A 12,475-nucleotide genomic window follows, 5' to 3' on the forward strand; every position below is an offset into this window, starting at 1 on the left:
TGGCCAGCGTGGTGGATTATGGCCTGTACCCTCATAGGAGGCCCGTGTCCCAGCAGTGGGAACGTATAATATGGGCTGATGATGATGATGATGATGATACTTATGTAATTAAAAAAAAGAATAATTGACAAAATAAAAATTTAATTAAAACTATTACTTACATTGTTAAGGGCGTATGCAAAAGTGACCACCCAGCCATAACCTCCGTCAGGTGGCACTTTATTAGGTCGAGCCATTGTAAGATAAATTGATGCAATATTCACATTTCTCAATCAACGGTAACTTAACTATTTGTGTAGTTAGAAGCCATTATCACTAGTGGAGTGCACTACCGGGTCATCTGCGCCCGAGATAATCCACTTAACAGTTTATTGACTTTAATGTCCTAAATAGCACAGGAGCAGTACCCGCATGAATGGAGGAACGGTGGCGAGTAACACGTACAAAAGTAGACATTCCGACACTTGTTATCGGTCTGACTTTAATGTCGTTTATTATCAACACTGAAATTTTATTGGCCTACAGACTTATTTACCTAATGTTTATCGAATTAAGTTTTGATTATTTATAGCCAAAACAGATGTTTACGCCTACTTAGATATGAGGTTATGTTGGAACAAATTTCTTGGCAATTCTTTCTGTTTCTATTATAAATACTATAATTTGTTTATAGTTGATACTTCTTATTGCAAACAAATGGAAGATAAACATTGAAATCTGCCATTTGCATCTAATTTAAATGAGTGCATATGTTCTTAATCTATTACTTGTATCGATTTGGTGTCTCTAGACTCTAGCATATTTACAATTTCAAAAAAAAATTACTAGTAACTACCTATTTCTCCATTTATTATTAACATCTATCCAATATCATATTTCGATGTCTATTTTAGGGTTAATCTTGTGGTTAGGTTAGGTAAGTAATATGAGATATTTCATGCAGTGCAATTTAATAGAATGGTATTTTATATACGGTTAAAATTAGTAATCTAACATTTCTTTAAGTTATCTTTAAATAAACTCGAAAAAACTCGTTTTCTAATCGATAACCATGATAGAGTTCCAGTCTAACATGTATAACTCAAAGAGACGAAGATATTTTATCATTGAATCGCGGTGTCAATGACCATTTCGAAATGAACAAAAGAACAATTAATGTTAACAATTATCAAGATATTTACATAAAATCGCTACGTGTGACGCATTGTTATTTAATTACTGAACATTAACTTATATAGGTATTATTAGTTAATTGACGTAAATACTAGAGTTTTTATAAGAGCACTGGTTATTTCTTTAATATTACTTTCCTTATGACGAGATCATCGTAACTACTTCATCCTGTCCATCAATTACTTACATTAGTATTTAGTATTGCTCTTACTCTTACTATGTATCCAAGGCTTATTTGGTTGATGTGAATGAGCTGGTTAATATCATACCATAATACTTACTACCACACTACTAATAGTGTGCTAGGCTAGGCTAGGTTGTATCTTTGCTATTGTTATTTAGTATTAAATTATTTCATTTGTCGCTAATTGTACGGTAAGTCAATGATGTATGATAAAGTAAATAAACAAATAAATAGGGTTCAAGACAAATTTCTTAGATATATATTTTACTTGAGTATAGTTTACACCTTGACCATGGGTCAAAAAACATTGTGAATGACCTACTTTTATGAATTTTGAAACCGAATTTAATTTCTCTCTGTCTCAATCAAAGCACGATTATCATCAATACGCGCTTAGCAACGTTAAAATTGGTAAAAAATACTTATCTAGAATATACGCATTATAGCATTTCCATTTCTTATCGATAAATTAATGGTCACGAATGGGATTAAGTTTATATCTTTAAAATGATTACAAGTATGTAAGCTATCTATATGACGACATAGATTTGAAATGGGCATCAGGTAAATGTTCAGTATAAATAATATGAAGGTTACTTGTATATCTTTAAATAATTTGAACATTAATATTAGAATTTGAAGTAAGTCAATCCTTCCCACAACACAATTTCCAAATTGAACATAGTAAGGTATTTTATGATTTTTGTAAAACGACATCTAAAACATTACACAAACCTTCAAAAAATTTGTTAGTAATTAGTCACAACTTAGTAAACAATAAATAACAATGTGAAAGACAGAACGAATTTCGGTTCGCTAAAACAAATGTTTTTTAACACAGCAACTCATATTGAAAATCAATAGACGCAAACTCAAAGTACAACAAACTAACGTGTACAAACAAATATTTAACGATCGGATATAAGAGGATTTGTTATCACAACACATGTCACGAGTGTTAAAATGATACTGGCAGCAAGATGACCTCCATACCATCACTGGCCACACTAATCAGCATTATTGGTTAATAGGTCGTATTCGGCATTATTCACTTATGGCATTTACATAAAATCCCGAACAATGAAAACGAATAAACATCGTAAAAAACTATTTTTATTGAAACTAATACAGTAACTAATATATTATATCATGATTTGACAGCTTCTGCATCGATCGCATTCTGCTTTCGCATGATGTAATATTTTTCCAAGCCCCACGAGATGGCTGTGAGCCAAGTGAAAATGTTCAAACAATGCAATGTCACTGCAGTCGTCGTGTTGTCTTTGATCCAACCTGAAAGTAAGCCACTGTATAAATGTTCATTTTAAATTTAATTGGTGCCTGTACAAAAACATACAAAATTACACATATTCATGTGTCTTTATTCAACTGTATCTTTATTGTATTGTTTAATAAGTGTTGCCGAGTGGCCGAATAGCCGAAATGCTTAATGAAAATGCAAATAATTAATGTTATATATGGGAAAATAGATCATACGCCTTTTAATTCTTACCAACAACGGGACCCAAACTAAGGTAAACCATTCCAGCCGTCAACAGTTGTATACCGGTAGCGCCTGGAAGCTTATGGAGCGGAACATGAGTGGGGATAACAAGGGCCATAAAAACTGTTCGTAATCCCTTTCCGAAACCAATCATAACGGCCACCAGAAGTACTACGGTATAATCTTGACAATATGCTAACACTGAAATATAAATTATTAACTAAATATCGAATATTGCTTTGAAATGTATCTATAAAAAAAAAATGTTTACCAACTCTTCCCATGGCCATTGACATAACCCCTAATAAGAAAAACGAATTATTGTCCCAACCGATTTTGCCGGCAACGAAAGGTATGCAGAAGCGAATACAAATATCAACTCCAGCCAGAAGTGACATGAAGAACGCTATTTGCGATTTTGTCATTCCGTAATCTCCTAAAATAAACGGAGTAAGTATTGAAAAATTTAATTCGTTAAAATTTGCTAAAGTTATTCCAAGCATTAGATTGATGAATGTGAAATCTTTTAAAAGGTCTAAATCAAAGAACATTGCAACTTTTTCACAAAATGTTAGGTTTTCCAAAGGGTCGTCTTCGTTTTCCTCTTCCTCTTCAAGAATTTTTCCGTTGGTTTCATTATTATTAGTGATAAACTTTGATTGTTCAGCTTCGTTTTCATCTTCAGTTTCTTTTAGGTATTGTTCGAGTTTCAAAGATGCTTGTTTCAAAACTTCGCTTTCGTAATTGAAGTTATTAGACTTCCTTCTAGTCTTTGATTTATTTGACTGATTACTGTGATTATCACGTAAATATTTTTTGTCCTCGGATTCTTCTTGATTTTTAAATGAAATATTACTGTGGTTATTCTTTTGATAGCTTTCACCGTACTGTCCATCCATTTTAAATGATTTCAGGCTTTTCGCGCCCGCCATGTGTTTTTCAGCGCGGTCAGCGATATATTTCGCTTTTAGCGGATCAATTTTTTCAACAACTGCTTTTTCTTCAGCTTTAAGATCTTGAGGAGCCTTTAAAGACGGACAATCTTCTATTTCAGACTCAGGAATTTGTGTTCCTAATGTTATAGATGTTTTACGTTTTTGTTTGACAATAACTTTGGACTCACGTTCTTGTACTAAGAGACCTAAATTAGCGGAAGAGTTTTTTTTAGATTCATTCAAATAAAGTGTTGAAGATTTTCTAGATCTGTTTTCTAGTAAATTTGACATTGATGGTTTTTTAGAATTTAATCGCGATGTTTTAGCAGAAGTTTCTCTTGATGATAATCTGCTTCTTGATTGGCGGGATTGACTGAAATATCCATCATTCGCTCGCAACATCATAGGAACTCCAGGATCTGTGATTTCGTATCCAGTATTTACTGGATCATCTTCATTATAAAGGTATTGGCTAGAGAATACACTGAGATTTTTTATCTTCGACACTTGGCTAAAATATCCACTTTCATCGCTCTTCTTTTCATTTATTAATTGGGTAGTGGGTTGATCTGAGGACAGAAGTCTTTCTTCGTCATTATTGTTTGGTGGTTTAGCGTGCCATTCCACAGGTTGTAATAAAAGGGCTCCAGCCACAGCGTGTAAAGCAAATCCGGCTAAAATAAGTACAGCGCCTGTTTCGCCAAAATAGGCAAATAGTGCTGTGATAATATGAGGCCATAACATCGGACCGAGCCCAGTTGTAGTCCATGACAGGCCGGTTGCTAATCTTCTTCGATTTTTCCAATAAGTATTAAGGGCTAGTGCATTGGCAGAGCTGCTTATACCATAACCAGCACCTGGAAATGCGAAATAAATTTGTAAGGTACTAAGGTAGGTACTTGATTTTGTAACCAAATCGAGAAACTGCGTGTGAGCTTTATTTTTGTTAGTTCACATATTCAAATTGTATTTTGTAAATGTAAATTGCGCGCAATTTTTCTTATCTTATGGTGATAATATTATGTTACACAATATACAATTATAGGCAGTGATTGATGGACGAATTACCTATCGTCGAATAAGTAGTCATTATTTACTATTCAGAGAGCGTACCTAGCCAATTAAACAACATTTTAATTGTTTGAATATTATATAAATAATAAAAATGGAACGCCTGTTTTTAGTATTGAAATAACTGATTTTTACTAAATACTTGATAATGAATGTATTAATAATTTTTGTCTCTCTGTTAGTTCCGGTTAATCTCAGGAACAGCTGGACCGATTTTGACGGGACTTGCACTGACAGATAGCTGTTGTTATAAGGAGTAATTTACGTTCTTTTATACCGATATTCCCCCATTATTATATTGTTCCAATGAACATTATGATTAAAAGGAAAAACTCATTCACGAGCGCGGTTGAAACTGCGGGGCGCAGCTAGTAATTAATATAAAAAAAATATACGGGTCGAATTAAGAACCTCTTCTTTATTTTGAAGTCGGTTAATAAATAATAGGCTCTTACCGTATAGTATTGAAAAGCTGATAAGATAAGTGGTGAAGTTGTAAGAAAATGTCGTCAAAAGTAGAGCTATGAACACTACAATTGCTCCAGTAAGCGACACTTGGCGATAGCTGAATGTTTTGAAAACAGGACCGTTTGCTAACCCTGAAAAAATAAATGACAAATTAAGATAGATCTCGCAAAAGAGATTTACCTCTATGCGTGATATAAATACGTGTCTTCGTCGTGTAAAAGGCGTGTAGTTATTTAAACAGGTTAATCTGCATCCAAATAGGCGTCATATTGTCTTCAAGAAAAACATGAGAAATCTAGTCTAACTCAAAGTCATACATTTATTTTTTAAATTAGACTTTTTCTAGAAGCACTTTTCAATCGTCATAACATTTTTTATTATTTGCCAACCAAAAAATCGGCTCTTAAATTTTGAAATTACTTACTAAAATAATGCGATATTATCATAAACTCCGTTATGCTTTGAATATAATATAACACCTGATATTGGGTATTAAAATGGTATTAAGATAATCTTTTAAATATGTAATTGAAATGAGTGATCATATACATTCGGTTATCAGTTTAGTGATTAGGTACGTCAAATGTACATTATTAAAATTAAAATGCATAAGCATTCAATAAGGGGATCAAGTACATTTTTTTATTCTTATTGTAGGTATACAGTAGTTTCTGTTTCTGGGATATCTCAAACCGCAGATCTTTTAGGATACCTTCATGCTTTATTCTTTATAATTACATAGCGTATTTTGATGCGCTTTTTTATTAGATAGAGTGGTTCTCGAGAAAGGTTAGTATGTATATTATTTTGGTATATATCTAAGGTAGGTATGTATATTATTTTCTTATTAAGTTTTTAGAAAAAGCGGGCGAAGCCACGCAGAATGCTTTTAGTTTAAAATAATGTAATTTGAACAAGATGGTACAATATTACCTAAACAGAGCTTTCGTCCGAGTATCCCAAAGAAACGTTTTTCTTACATATGAGGTACCGTCATTTAATTTCAGGTTAACGCAAAAATATTCATGAAATTTTGAAGTAACAAATAAACTTATCGTCAGTTAGTGCGTAAGTTAAATGTGCCGTTATTGTGCATAAAGTTACCATCCAATACGCGTCACGCACCGACGCAAGACGTCAGAGCGGAATTCATGTTGATAATGGTCGTCGTCTGAGAGCTGGTGATGCCGATACGAGCGAATTTGTCCCGAAACAATAGCCCGAATTGCTGGAGAATCGGTAACGCAGATAGCTGAGGAGAATTAATATGTTTATTAAACATTTTGTTCGATCAGCGGTTCTTGGTTTTATTGCTCGTGATAGACAAACTTTTGCTTTGAAATTTGTATGACAGTTAGGGCAAAGAGCAGTCGTAAACGTGATTGCAAGCGACCTCTGCCCAATATTATGTTGTATTAATTTAAACATAACAACAATTATGCACAAGTAATCAATTCTTTTCCCAATATGTCGTGGGTACCTTTATGGCATATCGTGGTTGAATTGCTAGTTACATAAGGACAATTTGGCACACTACTTATTGACACCGGACACATCGATTCCTTTACGCCCTTTTTATTGACACAAGTACTACTAACTAACTTTAGCGGTAAAAATAACGAATTTATGAATGCTTAATTGAAAGTGTAATTTAACAAATGTGGGAACCGATTAGGTCCACTTAGACGTGATTCGCTTGAGAGCATCTATTATATTGGAGTCGTGACAGATTTAAAAAAGAGAGTGATTGTGGTATATTTTACTTAATAATTAATTTGTTATATAAGTATGATTTCAACACAAACAAAAACAGTTAAAAAAATTTAATATGCACTTAAATGATGAGGAGTGAGGACAAACTGAGATTTTCCAAATATAAAAAGTTTTGTAAAATGTGATAAAAATATTATGTACTTACTTACAATGTACTGTATACCTATATAATAGAAAAAAAAAATCGCCAAATGTGTTGTTAAGCGTAAAACTCTAGAACGGCTCTACAATTTTGGTTACATTTTTATACGTTTTGGCTTAGGCACAAGGAAGGTTCTTATGAACATAACAATTATTTTTTGGACAGTTTTCTTAAAAGTTTACTAATGTCACATTCACATAGGTACATGTATTAGTAATAACAGCATTTCGAGGTAAGCAAAAATTTATGATCCCATCAATAATAAAAGACTTACATTAGAAAATCCAGCTGCAAATATGATCATCCATCCCCATCCTCCATCAGGAGGCACGAATTCGCCTTCCTTTAAAACCTTCGATTTGATGGGTTTTGACTTAGTCATCCTGAAATTAATTCCACAGTCAGAAATTTGTATATCTTTTTTATATAATATGATATCGGAGAGTCACATCAGTCATTTAGTGAGTGACAAATTTGAGTGGTAATTTATAGTTACACGAGCCGTAATTAAATCAATTCGCTTCTTATCTAAACTGTCTAACGCTTTTGTGGAATAAATAGAGTCGTTATTCGAATTGAAGTGTAGTCTTCAGTTCAAAAGCAATATTTGTATGAAATTGGTGTTATCTGCCCACGCGTCCGTCCATGCATCTTGGAATTTATCATATAAACACATATCATTAGTTTTATAGCACATTGATAACTACTGCGCCCATTTCAAGATAAGTTTGCAGATATGAGCTCAATAGCTTTTTGTTTTATAATTATAAACTACATTGTCATTTTCAACTTTACTCTAAAAAACTAATCAAAAAACCATACACGAGTATCGTTTGCCTAAACGATATCCAACTGTCTAGGTAATTAGAATGCGTTTCTACCACAGGTTTCTACGAAGTTGAACATAGACAATAGATGACATCTAATTAATTAAAGTATGTACTTCGTGTGTTTTTAAAGAGACAAAGCCACAAAGGGCAAATATAAGTGACAAAGGCAAGTTAAACATCCAAACTTAGCGCTTTTCAGCAGCCGTTTGTAGTCGTAACTTGGACATGTATGGTACATGTACAAGTATAAGGTTAGAGAATCAACCAACATCTATTTTTCATAACCCTAGGTCACAAGAGTACAACGCACGCAGGGACAGCTAGAATTATACCTATATCGTTCGGCAATCGGCATATAGTAGTAAATACAATGTTAAACTACTGTTTAATGTTTATCGTCTACAGACTATATCTATACTAACAGCCTATCGAAACTAGCCTACTCATTGTTCCATTATAATTGTGGCGACGTGATGTCTCAATAACTAATCCTTTGTTGAATATGAATATACAAGTATTTTATTACTAGACATGTCTTCTATAAGTAAGTAGTATAGTACATATTGGCGTCTATTTTCTTCTTGTGAACAATATAATATAAATAATGATGAATAACAATGTCAATTTACAGGTATACCTAAACAAAATAATAATATGTATAACGCTAATAATTAAAACCATTAAAAAGGTGACTAATAACTAATAAGTAATAAGTATTCACGAGAAAATCGTGTGACTGGTTTTCTTTCATATGTGATGTAAGTATATAAAATGCATTGTGAAATGGAACAAACACATTTTTATTTTTCTAATTATTGTGTGAATGAGTAGGTAGCAGAATAGTAAATTTTTGAACTTAACGTGTAGCGCTGTGTCGAATTATCTTTTCGCCGCCCCGGGTTTGTTTACTAGATAATAACTAATTATAGTCGTTTTTTGCGTCATTTAAGAGAAAATTAATGCAAATGTTGTAATACCACAGATAATGTAATACTAAACTACAATTACCTATGTGCCTAAATAAGAAAGTGGGTTTACTTGTCTATCACAACGCGAACCGAACGATTGTTATGATTTTTTTTCTCGAGATGCCTTCTTATAAAAGCTGATAACAGCTAAATTTCTTAAATAAAATAAAATAAATAAAATTGGGGTGAGGAAATATCTGTAATTCTCAAAAGTTGAAATATAAGGTTTCCAATTAATGCGTGCATTGCAACTGTAATCTCCGCGTTGATAAGACTCACCTGACTCATAGGTATTATGTTCACAAAGAAAAAAAACTGTTTAATTTTTCACAATAGCTCTCATATATCAATGATTAAAAAGAGCTACACAAGACACAAGTTCTCGTACGGTTATTCATCTACTGAATGCCATGGAATCTTAATTATGGAGACTTGGTTTACAATACTAGGTAGGTAGATTAGCTACTTACGTATTGCATCAATTAAACAAGTACCGACTTATCTGATATTTTATTGTTTGAATTATTTTAATTGTCGTCTATAAACCATGTCCTTACGGTGTTTTATTAGCAATACAAATCTAGCTACCTATCCATTCTATATTACCAGAATGAGATCGAATATTCGCTTTACAATAACTTTACATGAATACGTACTACCTACGTAGGTAGGTACCTAGTATGTATGAACTAGAAAAGTAATAAGGAAATAGGTATATAGACTTCTACAGTAATTAATTATGTACCTACTATCTATATCCAGTGGCGTAGCTAGGGGGACAAGGGCCCTGGTGCATAGGGAAAGAATCGGGCCCTCCTCCTCCCCTCTTTCCGCGTAGTTTTAACTTATTAATTCTAAAATAAAGCCTTCAAAATTATTGATAAGAATAAGAATAGAAAACAGTAAGTGAACTTATCTCTAGTAGGCTAAATCCATACGTGCGTCGTCTCTATTAGACTCTCCATGTGTTTAATAGAAGGTTTAATAGAAGAAAAAGGGAATAAATAAACAACGACGCACATGACAATAGATGAGATAATTAATGGAAAAAACTATTTTTAACAGAATTTTCCGCCCAATTCACAATCTCTTGCGCGCTTTAATTTTTGCGAATTCGTCTATAATTTCACTCAAATCCAAGTTTGATGCCGCCTCATTTTCTATTGCAATTAACGATAAATGTCGGAGGCGATCTTTTCAAATTCTGTTTCTTAAATAATTTTTTTATAATCTTCAGTTTACTGAAAGATCTTTCTGCTGCCGCGGAAGTAACAGGAATTGTATGAAACAGTAGCATCACTGTATACACTTCCGTAAGGTCACACGACAAATTTTGTTATAATTTCTTTGCAAAGCTGGCGAATAGACCACGTCTCCATCAATTGAGGGAGAATCAGATGATATACATTAAGAAATTAGAGCGAGAAATTGGGTCCAATTATATCGCAATATTTCTTCTGTAACTGATCACAGGCCTTTCGGTGTTTGATAGGGTAGTCAATATTGTAACACTGTAACCGTTGCTGCTGCGAACAGTATGAAAATCGGTGATGTCATCTAATTTTGACAGTTGAACACTATTTTACTGGAAACATTGATAGATTTAGTGTATCGAACTGTAAACAATCCAGTGTAACTGTTAAAATGTCAGTTTGGACAGGAAAATTCTCTGTTCCAGTGTAAAATGAAGTGGGTACCCCGTTGTTTAAGCAGTTTACACTGCGATATTTTCTGTTTCTTTTTTTCCGTGAAGTAGCTCATTTGTCAATTTGAATTTGAGTTTAGAATAAATGTTTTTATTTTTGCTGTCGATCATGTTGAGACTTGAGAGCTATCATAGATTATACGGTTACCGTTGTGCTGCAACCGGTATCGAATACATATTTTGTCATCGGAAATTTTTTTAGCGAAAATGAGTTCTAGCAGAAATTTGGTGCCAGATGGATGGATGTGCGGAATAGAAATCATAATGATACTTGATGAAATAAGGCTGGTAGTAGGGAATTACGAATTACAACAGTCAGCGACACACCTAGCGTCAACTATTGTAGTACGTCCCAGACCCCAGAAAGTTGAAAACATCGCCACAAATATCATAAATGAGAACTCATGCAAGGCAAGAGCGAATGAAAGTTTCATTAAAAAGTTGATGGGTGGAATTGGCGAATTGGTCTCACTACCGTCAAGCACGAGAGCTTATCGCTGATCCAAAATATATTTCAAAGCTGAGGTTTGAGGGCCCCCTGAGCTCCGGGGCCCTGGTGCACTGCACCACCTGGCCATATGATAGCTACGCCACTGTCTATATCATATATGCAATATGCATTATAATATTTAAGTACAGGGTACTTAGGTACTAAGTTATTTTCGTCGGTTAAAGGCTGATTTGAATATAAAAGGCTCTATCCGGATACACAATTTTGTCAAGTTAGCAGCATCTATATTTACACCTTCAGTTAGAAAACGAAGACACACGGAATGAATCTACGAAATATTTTTTTTAAATCAATCCGACCAGCGCGCAGCGTAATTTCAACGACTGTCTGTCTGTGTCAAAGACTACTATCGTAGTATATTATTATTAGTCTGTGCTACTATGTATATATGTCTGTGTAGTTGAGCGTGAAGCCGCGGAAACTTTTTCAACGCTGTTCTCCTTGTTAACTTGAATGCCATAGCTATACAGTGTTAGGTTTATTATTCTACACAATGTATAATATTAAATGGAGTATATACTATGTAATTAGTACGACTTTCATTATTTTCTTTATAGACAGATCGTAGAGATTGCAACCAATAAGTTGCAACAAGTTGACCTATCTTTGAGGTGTCGATTTGGTTTCTAACAAAGTTGATATTTTTTATTCATATGAACATTATTTACTAGCTCCTACGTCTTACTTTACCACCTTGATACCAATATTGTAAAAACAGTAAAAAGTAATAAAAGTAAAAATAAAATATAAAAATAACGGCATCTAGCGTTAACTCATAGAACTACAATGTTTTGTATTCTGTGACAAAAACCTTACATTCAAGTTTTTATATAAACTTTGTAATAAAATAAATTTAATTTAAATATACACATAACTATTATTTTAATTTATTTTAATGTATGAGTTTTTATTTTAATTAAATAATTTACTAGTATTAATTTATACAGTGCCATCTTGTGATTCTGCAAGTCAATATAGATTGTCTGTATTTCGAGAGTTCTAGGGTTGTGTGTATGTGTAAATGTATCGATAAGATTATTATATTTTTAGTGTAATAATTACTATTTTGTTTTAAGATGAAAAAGCCAATTCAATAAACTGATAATAGCCTGATAATTTGTTCTTATTTATATTTCTTCTGGAATGATAAAGTATTGAATAAATGAAATAGAATTGAAGAATGGGGAACACAAAATATGTAATATAGGTAT

General features: G+C 33.0%; 1 protein-coding gene across 1 annotated transcript in view; it reads right to left on the minus strand.

Annotated features, from left to right (window-relative positions):
• The window catches only part of LOC123691890, an 11,395-nt gene extending 3,665 nt beyond the window's left edge, over nt 1–7,730 (minus strand). Inside the window, exons 1-8 of the mRNA XM_045636476.1 lie at nt 7,525–7,730; nt 6,461–6,587; nt 5,323–5,466; nt 3,133–4,653; nt 2,871–3,062; nt 2,508–2,650; nt 333–340; nt 162–267 (exon numbers count right to left, since the gene is read on the minus strand). Of these exons, the coding sequence (XP_045492432.1) occupies nt 162–267; nt 333–340; nt 2,508–2,650; nt 2,871–3,062; nt 3,133–4,653; nt 5,323–5,466; nt 6,461–6,587; nt 7,525–7,632 (2,349 nt within the window). The 5' untranslated portion in view covers nt 7,633–7,730. The remainder of the gene's footprint in view (nt 1–161; nt 268–332; nt 341–2,507; nt 2,651–2,870; nt 3,063–3,132; nt 4,654–5,322; nt 5,467–6,460; nt 6,588–7,524) is intronic.
• Nucleotides 7,731–12,475: the final 4,745 nt, after the last annotated feature.

Source organism: Colias croceus, chromosome 5 (assembly GCF_905220415.1).
Source record: "Colias croceus chromosome 5, ilColCroc2.1".
Lineage (NCBI taxonomy): Eukaryota > Metazoa > Arthropoda > Insecta > Lepidoptera > Pieridae > Colias > Colias croceus.